A 19,902-nucleotide genomic window follows, 5' to 3' on the forward strand; every position below is an offset into this window, starting at 1 on the left:
GAGCTGCGTCCGCACCTGCACGGCCCTCACCGGGGCCCTGAGGCTTCCGTCCCACCAGCTTCTAACACACCTGCCTCTCCCGCAAGCCGCCCAGTGCTGTTCTCACGTCCACTTGCTGGGACGGCAACTGGGTGGTGGCTCCACCTCCAGCCTCCGCATGGACCCAAGTCCCACCTTGGAGAGAGGAAGCGACACCGGGCTGGTGAAGGGCAGAGTGGGTCCTTTCTCTGGGTGATAGCACCCCAGGGTTCGGTGCCACCTGGGCTGTCACTTGACAGACCCCGTCCGTCGTCCCCTCGGCTCCCACATCAGCTGAAGTCACCTCAGTCTTCCCTCCACTGGAGACACAGTAAGAGATCACCATCACGTCCTTCGCTGCACTCGGACAGGGGCCTGGAGGCGCTGCCCTGGGAGGCGGCAGGGGGCCCGGGGCCAGAACTGAAGGGACCAGGTGTCAGGAAGGAAATCCGAGCCCGGGGGGCGGGGGCGTCTTGGAGGGGCCCCAGCGGGGAGGACTGGAGACTCAAGCACTGGCCGAGGCTCGGAGCCGCCGCTCTGCCGGGCTGAACGGCTGCTTGTCCCAGTGTGTCCCTTCTCGGGTCCCAACGTTCTGGCCTGGCCCGTGACGCTCACTGAGCCCAAGTGGACGGAAGGGCCAAGAGCTAAGGACACCATCTCCGTGAGAGCCCCCGCTGTCTTCTGGGTGGCAGCCACCTCGTTCCCGTGAAGCCAAGGGAACCCGGGGCGACAGACACGTGCCTTTGTTTCAGGGCGCTCCAAGCAGCCGTCCACTCCGGGGTTTCCCTCGAACCTGGGCTTTCCCAGGCCTGCCTCACAGAGGAATCACACACACACACACACACACACACACACACACACACGTGTGTCCTTCCCTCGGCACGAATGTTTGTTTTCTGATTCTGCAAGGACAAAGTGATAAGAGGCCTTTTATTAACTTAATAGCCCTGGGAGTGTATTTCAATGGCCATTGTAAGAGCTCCACTGGGTGTGCACGGGATCAGCACAGTGTGTTCCGGACAGACCTGCTTCTTGCCCCCAGAGTCCACCCGGGGGCGGACGCCTCGGAGGTGGGACGAGGAGACGGCGCTTCTGGCGTTGGCTCGGAGCCGGAGCGCGATGGAGCCACTGGGGACTCCGGTCGCGGCGTCCCTGGGCTGAGCTTGCTGTTGCCTGTGCCCTCTGAGGTCACGGAGCAGCCCGAGGCCAGGAGCCACGGGGCCTGGCTTCGGGTCCAAGCCCGCCCGGACAGGCTCGGCCCAATGACCCAAACGGCCTGGGCCTGCCTGTCCCCACGTGTACAGCCAGGGAAGCCTTTGCCTCCCGCCTCCGGGAGCGCCGCCGGAGCCTGCGTACCGGCAGCCTGCACCTTTGATCTGCCCGGAAAACTGCTGACACGCCCCCTGCCCCGCGGATTTCTGCCGCTGGGACGTGTCCCCGTGCAGCCCGGGCTGCTGCTTGCTGCCCCGGCCACCCGCCCATGGCCGCGCTGCAGAGACCGAGTAGCTGACTCATCGCCCCGCAAACGTGGCCACTGGTGATCGTCTCACTCACGTTGTCACTCGCACCTGCAATTTCCAGCGTCGTTTCTGGATTCACCTAAACATCATCTATCACCAATGATTAGTGATGGGGAGAGATTTCTCCCGGATTCGCCCGTCCTGACTCTGGCCCGGAGTCCGTGACAGCCGCAGGCTTTTGTCGGTGAACCTGGGTCGAGGCGCCCACCACCGCCCGGCGCAGTGTGTGATGGGGCTGTGACCCTGGACCTCCGGTGAGCCTTCATCGCAGGGGTGAGACGGAGCTGGACCCCAGGTGTGCCGTCTCGGGACGTCTCCCGGCTCTCGGTCACCTGGGGCGAGGGGCTTGTCCCGGAGAACCCGGGTCTCCGGTCCCCTGTGCCGCTCAGTGACTGCCGCTGCCACCGGGGAGCTGTCTCTCCGCACGCCGACTCCCTCTCCCCTCGGCCCCCCGTCTTCTGGAAACGTTGACCGTTAACAACGTTTTGTCAGTGAAAATGCATATTCGACAAAGAGGTCAGGCTGGCAAGGATTTTAAGGAGTCCCCACATTATTTCATAAAGTGAGGGTTCCTTTGGAAATGCGCTTTGCAATGGACTTCTTCCCCTCTGTGGCCTTTTCGGGCAGAGCGTGTTTGCTTGATGAGCAGAACCGCAGACGGGTCCCCAAAGAGTCTCCCGAGGAGAGGACTGTGTCCCCTCTGCCCTGGGCTCACGCTGCAAATCCAGGCCCACTTTGTCCTCACTTTTCCTGTGACTGGCCGCGTCTAGCCCTACGTGGGCTGGGTGTTCAGGCGCCCCTTCCCGGCCTCCTTGACCAGGTCTCTAAAAGCTTAAAGGTTGTGGGGGGGCATTCTGAATCTGTTTCAGAGGGTTGCAGAGATCTTTGGTGGCCTTTGGTTACTTTGAGTTTCTATGAAAATAGAACCTAAGCAGCGCCTGTCCTTCCTCCTTGCCCTGCGCCCCAGGGACCGTCCGCCCCAGGCTGCCCATCGTGGGCCCCAGGACAGCTGTCTTCTGCGGGCTGCTGTCACACCCCTCCGGCGCTCGGCCTCGGACTCAGCTCTCCTCCGCGCCCCGAGGGAAGCCAGCGGGCTAGACTGCGTGGCAGTGAGCGAGGGGAGCCCTGCGTCTTCTGGAGTCTCGGAGAGAAGGCCACCTCGCCCAGCCGGCCTCTGACACGCCCCCGCCCCCCCCCCCCCCCGAGAAATGAGTCCACGTTGCCTTCCCGGGAACGCCGAGAGCTCTCTCTTGCCGCCAGGGTCTCCCACACTTCCCAGACCTGTTCATTAAAATGGGACGTTTTCAGTGGCATTCGGTTGACTTTGTTAAAGACTCTTAACAACATCTTTGAGGTTCCAGGACATGAGTTTATTTTCTGTGAAAGTTATTTCAGCTCTTCCTCCGGGCCAGGGGGCTGGGTTGGCTCCGGGGCCCCCCAGGAACTGAGCCTGTGAGGAGTAGAGGGGATGCATGGGGGCCTCCCTCCTGCCGTCACTGCTCCGCTGGCTCTGGGAGGTGACAGCGGAGACTGCGATTCTATCCCTGGAGAAAGGTGCACGGTTCGCCGTGACCCTGGAGGGTGAGAACCGTGACTGCTCTTGCCCTCCTCACGACACCTTGAGTCCGTCGGATGTCTGTCCAGTCTCCGTTCAATCAAATTCAAGTCCAAGGCTGTGTCTTGGAGTTCAGTTGCTTTGGTTTGAGGACATTCCTCCCCAGGTCTGTCCTGGTCCATGCACCCGCGGTGGGAGCGAGACAAAGGACGGCTCTGGGCTCCCAAATGCCACACTCATGGGCACAGGTGTCCCCGCCCAGCTCCAGGGGGCTCCTATGGAGACGGGCCCTTCCGCTCCTAGGGGCCAGTGGCCCTGTGGAATCCCCAGGCTGACCGGACCCCGCACCAGTACGTGAGAGCCAGCCCCTGTGCTGACTGTGTTTAAAGAATGGGCCTCAGAAATCTCTAACAAATGGCCTGATGCTTAAATTGACCCCATTTCTCGTGCACACACACACACCACACCAGAAAACTAGCGCGATTGCCCTATATTCCTGGAAGGCTGTGATCCTTGGTTTCAGTTCAGTCAGAGTTCAAGAGCTCCAAAAACGGAACACACTTCCTCTCAGGGTGTGCACGAATTATGATCTGTTTTAGATAAGATAAGATAAGATGACTGTCCTCCTTCTTCTTCCTCTTCTTCTTCCTTTTCTCCTCCCCCTTCCCCTCCTCCTCCCCCTCCTCCCCCTCCTCCTTCACAAACTAGTGTGTCCATGAGGAGCATTTGTTGTCTGTACACCCATGCGGTATTTGGGCGTTTCCGAGGTACCCTGAACACTGAGTGGCTCCATATTCAGAGCCACTGAGACGAGTGCTCTACGAGACAAATGCTCTCTGAACGGCGTAAGAAGTCTTCCCCTCGGGTGCTGGTGTGTTCAGAGACGTCCCGTCCCGGTGACTCGCACGCTGGTGTGTGCCCGTGTCCCCCCGGTGTCCCCTCACGACGCGTGAGACTGGCGGCCTGCATGGGCGGCTCTGAAACGTGTTGGGTTTGGGGGCGTTTTCACCCTTCAACACTGAGAGCCGCAGAGATCTGCTTTACAACTGTGGGTTCCGTCAACGGGTGTTTATCGTGTTAGAAATTCAAACGGAGACATTTTTAAAGCGCAACACACGGGCACCCCTTCCAAGGGCTGTGGGGGCGCTGACGTTCCCTATCTCAGGTCCGGCAGCCCCCGGAAAACTCCGCTCTGCCCTGGGGAGACGAGAAAAGGACGAGAGGCAGGGAGCGTCCCTGGGCTGCTGTGGAAGTCCTGTTGAGCCTGCAGGTCCCCCAGGAAGGGTCGCAGAGGCTCCCGGGCTGCGCTGGAGGATTCCTGGTGCGGGAGGCGCGCCCCCGCAGCGCCAGCCTCCCCGGGAAGGGATGCGGGCGCGGGACTCGCCCCTCGGCAGAGGACTCAGAGCGGAGGCCCTGTGCAGCAGGTCCCCCGAGCGGGAGGGTGTTGGCTCTCAGCGTCATTTACCCCCTTTGCTCGCACGGCCCCCTGAACCACCTTGTTCTGGTTCTCCAGTCACGGTCACAGAGGGGGCTGTCCGGTTGACCCCAGCCAGACCGTTGGTTCCCGTCCGCACCCCCATTTCTCTCTGTGAACTCCCTTCCCAGAATCCGACGTCCAGACGGGGACGCAGGGCGGCCTCAGCGCCCTGGGGACGGCCCGTCCGCAGCCTTGCTGCACAGCCCGCCGCCGGCTGGCGGGTGGGTGCCCTCCTCTCTGCCCTCCCGCAGCCGTTTCTGGGGCAGGAGGGGCACCACGGCGGGAGGCCCTGGACCGGGGAGTCCAGCTCCTGACAGACGTCTCCACGTGACCACCCCCGGCCCGCCGTTGCAGCTTACCCTTGCAAAGGGAGCTGCGTGGACGCCGCCTGGTTTTCCCTCCCAGTCGTTCTGTTTGTGAGAGATCGTCCCCCACGCCCCTCGCGGCTTCCCCTTGTGCTCTGGGGTCCCGGGTGGACCTGCACTGAGTCGGGTCCTCGGAGGTTCCCGTTCGGACGCGCCAGCCACCGCTTTCCCTCCCGCCTGCTCCTGGGTTTCACTCGGACACCGTGCGCGGGCGGGCCGGACCCTCTCTCCGCTGCCGGCATCGACGCAAGCTGTCCCGCGACGTTCCAAGTCCTGCATCGTTCAGATTACGTTTTTACTGTAGATGAGGTTGGGTAGCGATTGCTCGTTCGTTTCAAGGCTAAAGCCTGGTGTTTTTTAAAGATTTTCTGTACGTTTTAGAGGGAGGGGAAGGTCGGGAGAAAGTGAGGGAGACAAACGTCGGAGAGAGAGAGAATTGTCACTCGGTCGCCGCTCGCACGCACCCCCCCCCCCCCCCGCCAGGGACCAAACCCGCCGTCCAGGCACGGGCCCTGACCGGGAATCAAACTGGCGAATGTTCACTTTTGGGGACAACACCCAACCCACTGAGCCACACCAGTCAGGGCTAAAGCCTGGTTTTGCTGTTTTAAAGATATGTGACTGTTGCTATAATAAAAATCCGCAGGCATGAGTCAGACTTACTCCTATACTTTCACCTTCCTTCACGCCAGCAGGGAACTTGAAAACCAACCAATCAGCACAATTCCTCTACTGCCAGGAAGGAAGAGAAATGCTGTATCGAGGGAAATGCATGCTGTAGCTTTAAAAAAAATCGAGTATGTAATGCAAGACCATTGTCACCTCCAGTGCCCAGTTGAACCCGGGGAGCTCTTGCCGGCCTTCACCACCACGTGCCCTGCTCAGGGTCACCCATCCTCCCCGGGCCCCTGACTGTCCGAGCTCCCGGGGGGCCTGCCAGGCGCACACTGGGTCCTGGCGCCCAGCTGAGCTGCCCATCTTCCCAAATATGTAAGAACCACCTTCCAAGTGACGGACGTGTAATCAGTGTGGCAGAACCGCCTGTCTGATCCGGGAAAGCCCTATTCATGTGCAATTGCTTGGGTTGGGGGAAGTGTAAGGTGTGAGGAGGGCGTGACCCAACAGAGTATGGGAGGCAGCCAAGCCCTGGCTGGAGTGGATCAGTGGATCGAGCACTGACTGGCCTGCAAACCGAAGGGTTGCTGGTTTGATTCCCAGCCAGGGCACGTGCCTGGGTAGTGGACCAGGTCCCCAGTAGGGGGTGTGAGAGGCAACCACACATGGATGCTTTTCTCCCTTTCCTTCTCCCTCCCTTCTCCTCTCTCTAAAAATAAATGAAGTCTTGAAGAAAAAAAAAAAGCCAAAAAGAGGAGGAAGCACATAACTTGTTTCTGTGAATAAAATGATAACACTGAAGCCTCAAGGTTCAAGGCGAAGTTAGACAATTTAGAAATGGCTACATTTTCATCCCTAGAGGGAACAGGGATGTGAGTCCTGTTCCCACCACGCTGCCCTCAAACCCGCCTTAACCCGTCACCTTATTAAGCGCCGCCCCTGTTCCGTACGTGGAATTCTTGTCTCCCTAGGAAAACGTGTAACTGAACGAAGATGCAACCAGCATCTCATGCTGACAGCGTGACCCCCACAGGGGCTACTCAGACACACTCGAGAGATCCTTAGATGGAAGAAAGCTCCATTTCTCGGTTATCAGGCAGTGTGGTTTTAGGGGTTAGGGCCCTGCCGCTGAGGAACGTGTCGCTTCCACCGGAGGAACAGCACACGCTCAGTGGCCATGTGCACAGGCGAGGATGTGTCTCAGCGTGAGTTACACCCCCCGCCCCCGGGCCATCACCCGTGCAGCTCCCCGGACAGGAACAAGATGCAATCGTGTGACCTTGTCAGGAAAGTCGATCAGAGGAGAAATAACCATATTCACCCTCACAGGACGTTATCGCTTGTTCTCTGCAAAGTCTTTGGCAAGAGGTCTAACGGCCTGGCCAGCAAGGTGCAGGGTGATAAAAGCAGGCGCTGGCGGGTGTTGAGCAAAACGTGTCCCCAAACCTCCTGGGATCGGCCCCCACTCAGGCCCGTGGAGCAGAGGTCGTCCGACGGGACGTCACATGGCCCGAGAGTCAGGACACCCTTGCGTCCCAGGCTGTCCCACGGAGAACACTGCATAAAGGCTAAGACGGGCCCCAAACAGCAAGATAGATAGTGATGAGTGTTAGCTAGCTCTAAGGAGTAGCTGGAGGACAGAGACTGGCAGAAGGGAAAATCTTTTTATAGGATAACTTTATTTACTCTGAATGCTAAGCACATGAACATTTCACGGACCCAAAACCAAAATAAGACGAAACAAACAAGCAAAACAAGCAAACAAGCAAAAACCTTGTGAAGTTGCCGGGGGCTGTCTGTCTAGCTTTGGAACTGGAAAGCTGACAAAGTAGCAACATAATTATTCACCTTCCTGACGCCCAGACGGCACAGCCCTTGAATAAGCTACAAAGTCCAGGCAAGCTTCCAGTTGGAGGATACATGTTATCTCTGGACCTTGGAAGTTTTGCTACCGAAATGCTGGCCCTGGCAAGTAGCAACAAATGCTCGGTGCTTAGGGCGCCCTTGAACCTCTTCAAAGCACTTTCCCCTGGTCTAACTCTCAGCTGTCCCTCGGCCTCTGATTCACCCTCCTTCTCCTGCCGTTAAACAGGAGCGAGACTGTTGCTCACAGGGCCATCCATGTGTAACAAATGCGGTCCTTCCCCAGGCCCCTGGACGACAATTCTTCCCACGTCCCGGGTCCCCTGCGTCCGGAAACACAGACCAGAAGGGCATGGGGTCCCCCAGCACCGCACCCCCTCTCCCTTTCACGTTGACTCGGCACCAACAGAAGCCTGTTTGTCCTTTTCGTGAGGATCGTCCATTCAGCTTAGAAACCTGCTTGCTGTCGTGGCCCTTGATTTTTAAACTCCATTTATGTATTAGTTTCGTATGTGAAAGGTGCGGATGGATTCCACTTATTACCCTCAATCCACATTTTCATTTGTGGTAAAATATAAGCGACGCATAAAAACGCCTATTTCTACTTCCAGGTAGTAAAATCCCATATTCTAGCTTTTCATGTGGCTGAGATGTCACAGCTCTCAGGGTCCGTGAAATAGAAACGCACCTCAGGTTCTCCTGCAAATGGCGCAGAGTATCGGTGGGTGCGCGATCAGCGGGGCGCCCCTCACGCAGCACGCTGGGGCCTCGGCGTTGCCGGTGGAATTGTAAACTCATGAAGGCAGTGAAACCCCCCTGAGACAGATCCCAGCTGGAATGGTGTCACCCATGAAGTTTTAAAGAATGAAACACGTCTTTATCCCAGTGGCCAAAAACCCCTCCCAACGGAGGAGGATGGACAGGGCAGCGCCCAAGGTTCTCGTCTAGCCTCTCCGGCCACGGGGGCAAAGGCGGGTTTTCGTGGAACCTTTGGAACTCTGACTCTTCACACTAACGCGAGTCAGGCCCACACGGCATGCTGGTCAGGAGGGCGGTCCGGGGAGCGTGTGTTGTGTATCATGCATGTCACATGCTCAATGCTGTCGGGGGCTTGCATTGCATGTTTACATGACCCCAATGGGTGGGGTGATGAGCTTCATGATGTGGACGAGGAAACGGTCTCACAAAGGCCTGTGGTCAGCTTCACACCGAGTTGGGGATTGAACTTAGGCCTTTCTGGCTGCCAAGCAAGGGAGACCAAACCCCTTCTCGCCGGGTTTCCCGCGGGGAGGGGTGTGCCACTGGCGCGCTCCAGGCAGGGGGCGCTGTTCTCCCGGCCCGTTAGCCGGCAGGAGGGTTGGCGTGTGTCATGCCTGTGGAATGGGGAGGCAGGGCGGGGCCGGAGGGGCCAGGTCCCAGGGTGGAACTTGCCCGCCCGGACAGACAGGGCTGGGGAGGTGGACAGTGGAGGGGAGGAAGGCCGACCAGACCCAAGAGTGCGGTGCAGGCAGTGGGCAAGTCTCATACCTGTCAGCCCTGGTGTTCTGGTTGGCAGCAGGGCCCCCACAAAGTGGGGGAGCTGCAGCAAAGTGCAGCAGCAGGGAGGGGGTGGGGGTGGGTGTGGAGGGGGAAGGAGTCCCTCGGAAGTGTCCAGGGCAGGAGGTCCTCCTCTTGGCAGCGGGAGCCCGGTCACCGGGCAGGTGCAGGGGCGGCCCAGTGAGCAGGAGCGGGGCCGAGAGGGCTTCCTGGAGGAGCCGTCCCTGGGCCAGTTCTGAAGGGCACGCGGCGAAGTGTCTCTTCAGGGGCTTTTGCCCGTTTTTCAAAGTGAATGGTTCGTGGTTTGGATGTTGAGTTGTACCAGTTCTTTACACATTTTGGATACTAACCCCTCGTCAGATGTATCAGCGAACGTGTCCTCCCACTCAGTGGGCTGTCTTTTCACTGTGCCCAGGGTTGTCTTTGCTGTGCAAGAACTTTTCAGGCGGACGCGGCCTCATTTGTTTATTTTTCCTTTTGTTTCCCTTGCCCGAGGGGACAGCAGGGTGGACCTGGAGAACATTCAGCCCAGTGAAATAAGCCGGTCAGGGAAAGACAAACACCATACGATTTCACGCATCTGTGGAACCTAATGAACAACCTGAACTAACAAGCGAAATAGAGACAGACTCATGGATGGAGAGCAGGCTGACGGCTGGGGGGTGGGGCTGTGGGGAGGGAAACAAACTCATGGACACGGACAACAGAGTCGTGGTTCTGGGGGGGAGGAGGGAGGGGGGTGGAAGAGGGTACAGAGGGGTTACATGGTAATGGAGGTGAGAAACGAACCATTAAAAAGATTAAGAGCGCACGACCCTGGATCGAGGGGCCCCGGCAGCGTCGGCGCGGGTAGCGAACTACAGCGGCTGTACGCAGGCGCTCTGTGCTGCGGCCCGCTGAGTCCGCTGGTCCGAGGCTACAGTCCCCCTCCCAGGGCTGCTGCGAGCGTTAAAGGGAGGAATTACGGGCACCGCCTTCGCACACAGCTCCAGTAAACAGACAGTATTAATGATTCTAAATGCAACAGGACCTGGCGGATCTACAGCTGTGTTGGGGGGGCTCCTTCCGTGTTTGGGCGATCCCTTCCCACGCTGGTCTTGGGTTTTTGATTTCTCCGCTTGCAGAATATTGCACAAACCCACGGGTGATTTATTGAGGAATTGACAGATAAGCAAGAAACGTGGCAGTGTACGGCCTCAGAAGGGGTTCACGTTTACAGGAAGGTGTCTCGGCCCACCGCAACCTTTGTTCTCATTCATTCATTCCTTCATTCCTTCATTCCTTCATTCCTATCATGCAGCAGGCACTACGCTGTATGAAAGCCTTACAAAGACGATTTACAGAAAATTAAAAACAAACACAAAAACGATTTATACATAATACTTACCTGTAGGAACTCACAGTCCGATGAGAGAATCAGACCTGGAAGCAACTCCACGTGACCGGTGTGACTGCAGAGGCACATGCAGGACACCAGTCCGGACGGGCTCCGGCTGAGCCGGCCGGGGCCTGAGAAACGACGCACAGCGGCAGCGGAGCGGCAGGAGGAAGGACCAGCTGGAGAGAGACAAGCCGGAGCTTTCGCAGCAACCCAGACAAGGCTGGCGGGTCCTGACCACTTCTAGCTGAACACATTGCCGGCCCTATGAAGGGATCTAGACTGGGGGTTCATTTGTGACAAACCGCTGGTCTCAAGGTGGCACTCAGAGGTATGGGCACCAACGAGACAGTTCAAGGAGATGCTGGCGGGGTGTGGGAGGCGAGGGGCCCGCGCGGGCAGGCCCGGAGAAGACCGCCAGATAAAGAGCGAGGAAGAACAGGCAGGGGAAGAAACCGGGAGAAGGCGTCCCGGGCACGAAGAACAGAAGGAGCTTCAGGGTGTCGAAGGTTATGGGTGCCAAACACGATAGGGACGTCCAGCAGGAGAGGAGTGACAGGAAGTCGCCCGGTTTCACAGTTAAGATGCCCGGCGTCACCTCGGCCAGATCCTCGGGGGTTCCCAGGGGATTGCTGTGACGGGAAGGAACGAGCGAGTGTGATGAGGAGGAGGGGAGGCAGGGATGAAGGAAAGGCGCCTTTAATGGGGGAGACACAGGGTCCTATGGGGAGCCACTCGGGGGGCCCCGAAGCACTCTACTGCTTTGTTTCTGTCTGAGAGTTGCTTTTCGGGTAAGAAATTCTGTAAAACATGTTTCGTGGTTTAGGAGTCTGATGGACAGCCCTTGAACAAGGCCTCCCTCTGTGTTACCTGACACCTCTCCGCTCCCCTCTTCACCTGCCCCTCCGCTGGCTCTTCTCCCTGCCCCCGGGCCCCCAGCAGAGGCTCGGGGGCTGGGGGGAGGGAGGAAGAGAAGCCAGCTCCCAGCTCAGGGCCCTCCTCCAGGGCCCTTCCCTCCGCCTGCCCCGGAACTCCCTGAACACCAGCTCGCCCCTCCCTGACCCACTTGGCTTTGCAGCCCAGCTCCAAATACTGCGTCTTAGACCGTCTGCTTTGGGCCTGGTCACTGAGCCTCGCCAGCCAGTGCCGCGGACTCAGGCCTGAGCCCCTGGAACACCGCTGACAGCACCAGCCAGCCGTGACCCATCATCACCTCGTCATCCCCTGCCCTGTATTTGTTAAGCCCCTCACGGGAGCTGGGCGCTACGTGAGACCCAGGGAAGACACTGGTGACGGAGGAAACCAGAGTCCCTGCCCTCTGTGACAAAGGATATCGTCGGGGCGGGCAAGGGCCCCAGACACTCTCCCTTCCAGGGAGGGAACCCGGACCCACACACTGAACTGTGGTTACACCTCGTGAACCCTCGGGGCCCGGGTCCTCGCCGTGATTCAGCCTCTGACGGGCCAAGGTGCAAGGTCTGGCTGATGTCACCTCTCTCCCCCGGGTGAGCAGACTTCAAAGGGCTCCGCGGCCAATTACGGGGGCGCATTATCAGTCGAGTCAGAGTCTGATGACTTTCCCACTCACCGCAGATTGGGAGCTAGCCTCTCTGCCAGCTGCCACGTGTCACTTCGGCGGCTTCTCCCCTAGCGCGGCACCTCCCTGCACAGCCTCGCCTCGTCCTGCAGTCTCAGAGCGCTGGGCTTTCTGAGTGTGATTGATTCCCGGGTCGCCACACCCTTTCTCATGTGCTATCAGTGAAAAGACGTACCATTGTTTTACGTGCTCATGAAGAAAAAACAGTGCCCGAGGTGAGGACTCTAATGGGAAACCCGTACAGAAAGCTGAGACGCCGAAGGGCTACTACACCCTCGACACGAAAGCGAGCGTGAAATACGCTCACCCCACACGGAGAAAGAGCCGAGACATTCTGCACACCCCGGCCCTGGCCCCGGTAGAGAGAAGGTGAGAAACTTCTCATCCCGGAATTCACCTACACGCTGGCACCCGTGTACGTGGTCCGAGGTCACACTAGCAGTGTGACCCAAACAGTCTCGCTGTGAGAACTGAATTTGAAGCGGTGTCGGGGCGCCTGGCGGAGACCAGGTAAACCCTCGGAGCCGGGGTTCGCAAGGCCCGTGCGACGCCCACCTCCTCTGGCAACAGTTAAAATCGGTCCCTTTCCAACCGAAGGGTGGCGGCGTGCCTTCAGTGCGGAGGAATTGAGTTTCGACCGCGAGCAGTTGATTTATTTTGTCTGTCGCGACCACTCTGAGGCTGCAGGTGGAGGAAAGGGGGTTTATGCTGCACGCGGACTGTGGCACTGAGAAGGCCCATTCGGGGCTCCAGGGGCTGCTGCTTTTCCCCCGAAGATCGGAACTGGTCTCTGCCTGGTATCTCCGGCTCTTCCCGACGTGCAGGAGGGCCGGGTGGTTGCTCTGATCAAGGATCACGCTGGCGCCTGCAGATACAAGGACAGGCTGCTGGAGCCAAGAGACCTGCTTCTTGGCAGAAGCTTCCCGGAGACCCGTCGTGGGCTCCAAAGTTACAGAGGCTGGCGAAGGTTCTGAGAGGGACCATACACACTCTTATAAAGCAGGATCTGGGTGGGAAGGGTAAACTTCTAGGGTTTTCTGCTAACAGAAGGAACCCCAGAGACTACCTCGTTCGATTCCTCAGGCCACTGGGCAGGGCTGCTGCCATATCAGATCTTTGCATGGCTCAGCCTTTTGTATAAGTCAGGTCTCTTTTTAAATGCCACCTCCTCAGGGAAGACCCCCTTGATCACCTCATCTGTGGTAACCCGGGATGCTTGACCCTGTATTCTGCTTCCTTCACTCACACCGGTTATCACTACCTGATACTGCCTGAAATGTTTAGTAAACTGTCAGCTTGCTTTTGTTCTGTCTTGTCCCACTAGAATATAGGGACCTTAATACAACGCTGTAAGCCCAGGGCCAGAACAGTATCCGGCCCCAAGTAGAAACTCAAAAATATGTGGTCAGCAAGTGAACAGTGAATGAACCAATGAAGAAAATGAGGGCGATGGCTTTAATTATTTCAACGTCAGACGAATGGAATTCCATGTCAGGTTTAGACTAGGTGTTAAGTGACTCGTTTTCTCTGAGCAGCCAGCCGTAGTGTTTGTGGACCACACCTCTTAGCACAGTCCTTACCCCGTGCACGGCTCTCCGTGAGTGTCTGCCCGTGGGAGATCCTTTACATCACACACCCACCCCCTGGGGGGAAAGCCATCATGCTCATCATCGGGGGACAATGACAGACGTGATGCTGTCGACCAAAATGAGCACAAAGGTTGGGAGATAGGAGCAGATTTTACGTGATATAAAAAATTGGAAGAGATGAAAGAATTAAGGATTAAAAATAACATTTTCGAGATGAGAAGGAGGGAATCTTCTAGGCTGGGAGTGGAGTGCAGGAGACGTTTTAAAGAAGAAGAAGAAGAGATGGAAGGTGTCCTGTCTGCCTGTTCTCCCCTGACCACCTTTGCCAAGTAACCGAGGGAGGTTACACAACCTTCTCCCAGGAGGGCTTTAACACCAAGAGCCCCCTTGTCCTCGGCCGGTGTGCGCAGGGGTCTGCCCTGAGGATGAGGGTAAACCGGCAGCCCTCTCCAACGTCTCCGTCCAAGTTGCAGGTGCAGCAGACCCCAGGGGGCCCCGGCGCCCGGCACCTAATTTGGGGAGGGTTCGTTCTCCATCGTTTTCCTTCCTCCTGGGTGTTGTCTTTTCCTTTTCCTGCTGTGGACTGTCCATTTCCATGCGGCAGAAAACCAGACTGCTGGCACCTTCCAAGCTTCATGGCTTATAGCTTTTGACCTCTATGTTTCCAGGCCCCAAACTCCAGATCAAGGCACCTCGCCCAGCTTGGAAAGGCACCTCGTCATCATGCAGTCAATCAGGCCTGTCGGGCGGGCTTGCAGGAGAACCCAGGAAGGACCGAGTGGTGGTGGGGAGGGAGACACACAGTTTCCAAGGCAGTGGGAGAGGCCGGGCTGGCAACACCGTACCGTACTGGCCAGGCGCTCCGCTGGGCAAAGATGAGGACGCCCTTTTATACCTGTGAAACCAAGGCGTCATCCACTGTGGCCTTCACAAAAATGCTGTCACGCAGGCGGCGTCCTCAGAAAGTCCGAATGAGGTGCCACTGCCTCTGGGAGCCGCTGAGCTTGGCGCGGCTCTTCGGCCTGCTTTCGCCGTCACAGGCACATCCCGTCTGTCCAGTTCGGGAGGCTGGCCCGTCCCGGGGAGTCATGATGGCTGCGGAGGTGAAGGTGGTAGCTGGGAAACCGGTTCGTCGACTCTCGGGAGTGTGGAAAAGAGGTCAGTGTGACACCATGGTGGCCAAGCAGGATGAAGTGGGAAGTGAGCAGAGCGGATGGAGAGAAAGGAAGGAGAGGAGACAGGAGAAGAGGGTCATCGTAGGAGGTAACGCAACATTAACTCCAAGCCCTGGCTGGCGTAGCTCAGTGGATTGAGCGCGGGCTGCGAACCAAAGCATCACAGGTTCGATTCCCAGTCAGGGCACATGCCTGGGTTGCAGGCCACAGCCCCCAGCAACCGCACATGGATGTTTCTCTCTCTCTCTCTTTCTCCCTCCCTTCCCTCTCTAAAAAAATAAATAAGAAAAATCTTTAAAAAAAATTAACTCCAAACCTCACTTGCTCCATCCTGGAATGAGAAAGATAGTCTCTCCTGAAAAAATACCAACATGGTAAAGCTTTCTGATCTGGGGTTCAGGGACCCCAAACTGTCCCTTTCGCTCCATGGCTGCCTGTTCAGCATTTCCCCAGAGCGGCGCCGCCTCGGAGAGGGGGTATGAGACTGAATGAGCTATTCATGCCCAGCTTTGTCCCCATGACGACTGATCCTTATAATTTACACCTTCCCGAGCAGGCATTTGTGTGTTTGGAGTAGGGATGGAGTCGGCTCGTGGTCACAGAGCAGGGCTCTCCAAAGGGCTGACATTTCTTTTAGAGATATACCTGATTTCCATGCCTACTTGTAATAGTGATTTTTTTTTTGTAGATGACTTGAAATCAAAATTCTTCAATTTTCCTTTTAGAAAATGGCCACAGGCCATCCTGGTTCAGCGGTTCAGTTGGCTGGAACGTTGTCCCGTGCACCACAAGGCTGCGGGTTCAATCCCCAGTCAGGGCACATACGGGAGACAACCCGTTGACGTATCGCTCTCACACTGATGCCTCTCTCTCTCCCTCTCTCTCTCAAATCAATAAATATATCCTCTTCCAGTAAAGATTAAAAAAGAAAGAAAGAAAGAAAGAAAAAGAAAAGAAAGAAAGAAAATGGCCACAGCTTAGTAATTCCCTTAGAGAAGAAAGAGTTTTTCTCCACCCTTCTAGGTTTTTTCCCACTGGTCTAATAATTAAATAGTCCTGAGACAGAGTAATAAGACACAGTAGCCAAATGCAAGTCCAGAGGTACACGTGGGAGAGTCAGAGAGCCCCCCCCCCCCACCCCAGACCCCAGGCGAGAGGAAAGGGAAGGGGAGGCGTGTACGCAGGACGCTGTGAGCCAAGGGTAAGGTCCGGCTTCCCAGGGCGCAAGGCGGCCTGCAGGATGGTAAGAAGAGGGGACCTTTGTAATCGTGCGCTTGCCCTGCCGGACAGGGAGGGGGTGGAAAGGCGTCTCCGGTAGTAACTCTTACTGTGGGGAAGTCCCTCGCCTGCAATTCCCCTAAGTCGTCAAGGCAGGAACTTTTTCGGAGGCCCCAAGGCCCCCAGTGCCTGCAGCTCAGAACAGCCCACCCGCCCAGGGATCCCGTCCTGTCCTGGGCGCACCTGGTCCGAACCGCTTCACCCCCAACCGGGCCCGGGACGACACAGGCTGGGGCGCCCCGCCGTTTGCCAGGCGGAGGAGGAGGAAGCGAAGAGCCGGAGGCCCCTGGCCCAGCCAGAGGGCCCGCGTCACCCTCGGTCTGGACTGGAGAGGCTGTCCAGACCCGGAGCACCTTGGGGGAAGGAGCGTCACGGGATCTCCCGAAAGTCAAGAGACACACTGACGGGAATCGCAGAGGAGACGGACGGAGGTGTTCGGGGAGACGCGGCTGCCTGGGAGCCGCACGGGGAGACCGTCACGGCTGCGCCTTAGCTGCTCCGCGCGGCGAGAAGGAAGAACCGGGGACTTAGACCTGCTTTGCCTCCGGCCAGCGCGGGTCCCGGCGCACGGCAGCTCGGGAGTCCATGTGGACGGCCGAAGGAACGGAGCGTGGGACGGCTGCAGGCGTGTCCGTGTCTCCGGAGTCACGCACACGCTGGGGCTTCCTAACGGCGGGAGCTGTGCCCTCGAGGAGTGGAGAGAAGGGAAGAGCTTCTTGTCATTTTTCAACGTAACCCAGGTTTGACTTTTTAATTTTATTTATTTTTAAATTCTATCATTATTTTTTAAAGATTTTATTTATTTACTTTTAGAGAGGGAAGGGAGGGAGACAGAGAGAGAGAGAAAGAAACATCAAATGTGCGGTTGCTGGGGGTCATGGTCTGCAACCCAGGCATGTGCCCTGTCTGGGAATCGAACCTGCGATGCTTTGGTTCGCAGCCCGCGCTCCATCCACTGAGCTACGCCAGCCAGGGCTCTATCATTATTATTTTTTATTATCACCAGAAGACATGCTTACTGATTTTAGGAAGAGGGGACGGGAGAGAGAGAGGGGGAGAGAAACAAGGATGTGAGAGAGAAACCCCCATGGGTCGCCTCTCTCACGTGCCCTGACCAGGGACCCAACCAGCAACCTGGGAATGTGCCCTGACTGGGAGTCGAACCCACGGCCTTACGGTTTACAGGACGACGCCCCAGCCAACCGAGACACACTGGCCAGGGCCCTGGTTTGATTTTTCTGAATTGTGCTCCTCGTTAACTAGGAATCGGATTCCAAAATACTGGCTGCAAGTGAAAGGGAGAGAAAGGGGGTTTCAAGTGAAACGGAGAAAAGGAGCAACATCCTGGGACCCAGACACGGAGGCCGGGGTAGGGATGTCTGCGGCTCCCCGGGCCTGGAAGGAAGGGGAACGCGGAGTGATCTTCCCTCCGAAGCCAGGCAGCCGGGCCATGGCGGGAGGTCCCTGCGCCTCCTTCCTGATCGGGAAAGAGTCGAAACCCGGGCCTGTTCGCAAAGCCAGCCCTCTGGTCCGTGCGCGAGAATTGCTGGGGTAAAGCGGCTGAAAAACGAGGGGCAGATACACAATGAGAATGTTACTGAGAAATGACAACTCAGGTGAGTTCACAGCACGCCTGACCCCGGGCACAGTCGCTGGACGCGGCCTGCGGGGGTCACACCCTGACCCTCCCCCTCACCGATGATGCCACGTGGCTCTGGGCCAGACCGCCGTGAGACTGAAGTGCATCCCATCGAGACACGTGCTCAGATCCGCACGGCACGTAATACCTGCTCAATAAATACCAACGAATCTTACTGTTCTCAAATGCTTCCTAAATCACAATTCCACGAAGGCCTTCCCCTGCTTAAAATATTCGGTGGCTGCTTGTCTCGCCCCCTAAACTGCACGTTTTTAAGCCTGGCTTCCAGAGCATTCCAAGGCTGGCGTCCACTCACTGGTCTCCTGCCTCGGCTCTGGGACCCACCCTAAGCTCCAGCTTTCCTTAGAGCGTTTGAAGCACCTCATTCTCTGACATCTCTGTCCATGTCCCCTTTCTTCTGCTGGAAATCCCCCTTCCCCACCGCCCTTCCTGCAGAGTATCTTTGTCCACAACGTCCCGCCCTCCAGGAGGCGCCCTCTGACGGGGCCCTCCCACAGGCTCTCAGGGGCATCCCGCTCTTGAACACACTCAGCGGACAGTCTTTTCTCTCTCCCCTGGACCGTGTGGTCCTTGGGGGAAGAAACGACATCTGGTCCTCCAGGGTGTCCCCAGCACGTGTCATAGAGCAGGTGTCCCCGGAAATGCTCGGAATCTTAGAGGAGGCTTAACCGTGCAATTTTGTTTCAGCAAAGATGAAGAACTGAAGCCCACCAGAAAGATCCGTAAATGGAGGATAACTGGGGACTCCCTCACCTCCCCACCCACGCCTGCCCCCTCCAGACTTGGGGGCCTGGCTTCGTGCCCTAATTATTTTCCATGCTCAGCCCCCCCAAGGGCATGGTGGAGTCATGTTCTCCAGGCCCCGGACTCTGAGGCTGTTACCTGATCTTGCTGCGTTTCCTGTGAGCACCCACGGCTCGGGCTTTGATCCTCAGCAGGAAATGCTGAGCAGGCATGGGGCCAGGTCCTTTCAAGCTGATTACACTTCCTGGGGGCTTGGATCTAAGACTTCCCGCAGTCTGGACAATGCAGAGCCTGTCTGGACTGAGGAACGACCAATTGCCTTCACCTTTTCTAAGAATCCTGCAGGGCCTGTACGTAAATGTCCTTGTGGGCGGAACCCCCCCCCCCCCTTGCACAGGATGCCCAAAGTGACAGTTCAAGGTCACTCAGCCTCAGTGGCAGAACCAGGGGGTCAGACTCCAGCTCCAGCTGGCAGGGAGACTAGGGTCATATAATGCATCAGCCTCTCCTCTTCCCTTTGTCCTTTCTCATCCTGGATACAGAGCTATGGGATTAAAACCGGAGCGGAGGTGGGGGCAGGCTGATGACAAAATCATATATTTCAACAAGAGTGAAAAGTAAATGGTGAAGCGCATTTATGAAATCCCTGTGAGCCTGTGGCCAGCCGCCTAGAAGGCACAGCGAAAGCCAATCCCCCAAGTTCCCCAGGGGAATTACCCCATTGTAGTTCTCAATTTGGCATGAAAAGCCTCCACCCCACCCCACCCTCCACCGCCAGCCAAGGGCCCAGAGGAAGGGTTAGGAGAAAAGGAAGAGGAAGCCAACATTTCTATAGACTCAGGGGCTTGATTTTACTGCCCTTTAGTATTACTTTGTTTCGGGATGAATCAGTTACAAGCTGCTGAAAGACCTTTCTGAAGACGCTAAATGATGGCAAATGGAACAGACATCAGAATACGTCAATCTCACGTGCAAATAGACCCAAAGCTTCCCGCCACCCCACCCCCCATCTCGGCAGCAGGCAGAAGGACGGTCAGAGAGCCTCTCAACGCTAAGGAGGCCTCTCTGGTCCAGAGATCATGTATCACTTATCCCTGAAGCTCTTCTGCCTACAGCAGGGGCTGGCTGGCCTTCAGCAGATGCTCAGTAATTTCTCTGACGGTTCTGTGAATGTGATTCGTGTCTGGTGAAGGAATCGGGATGCTTTATTTTTTCGTTCTCAAAAAAAAAAAGCAAAAACGTGATTTGTAGCACTCGACAAGTTCCCTGGTACAAATACCCCCAGCCAGGCCATGCTCAAGCCACCAGTGGCTTTACAACAAGCTCACGACACTTCTGAAAGTTTACCCATCGGCTCTCGTGGCCAGCAGGAGTGAGCGTGGGCTCCCTGGTGCTGGGGCCCAGTGTTCCGTACATTCTCTGTACTCAAAGGCAGCGTTTCCAGTAAATAGACTGAGTGTTTTCGACGTGTTTGGCCGTCAGAGGGAGAAGGGGTCTCGGACGGAGGTAGCAGTGGCTCGGGAGCAGAAACC

The 19,902-nt window shown here is 57.1% G+C and overlaps 1 protein-coding gene across 5 annotated transcripts in view; it reads left to right on the forward strand.

The window, feature by feature from the left end:
- CUNH1orf105 (chromosome unknown C1orf105 homolog) overlaps positions 1-19,902 on the forward strand; it is a 44,316-nt gene that overhangs the window by 13,250 nt on the left and 11,164 nt on the right. The window contains exon 7 of one of the 5 annotated variants that reach the window (XM_045838616.1): positions 2,506-2,722. The exons of the other annotated variants lie outside the window; for them this stretch is intronic. Coding sequence (XP_045694572.1) covers positions 2,506-2,636 — 131 coding nt within the window. The 3' untranslated portion in view covers positions 2,637-2,722. Of the gene's footprint in view, positions 1-2,505; positions 2,723-19,902 lie in introns of those variants that run through there. 5 annotated transcript variants of the gene reach the window in all.

The sequence above is a fragment of the Phyllostomus hastatus genome, unplaced genomic scaffold, assembly GCF_019186645.2.
Source record: "Phyllostomus hastatus isolate PE091 unplaced genomic scaffold, TTU_PhHast_1.1 phas_contig_283, whole genome shotgun sequence".
Taxonomy (NCBI): Eukaryota; Metazoa; Chordata; class Mammalia; order Chiroptera; family Phyllostomidae; genus Phyllostomus; species Phyllostomus hastatus.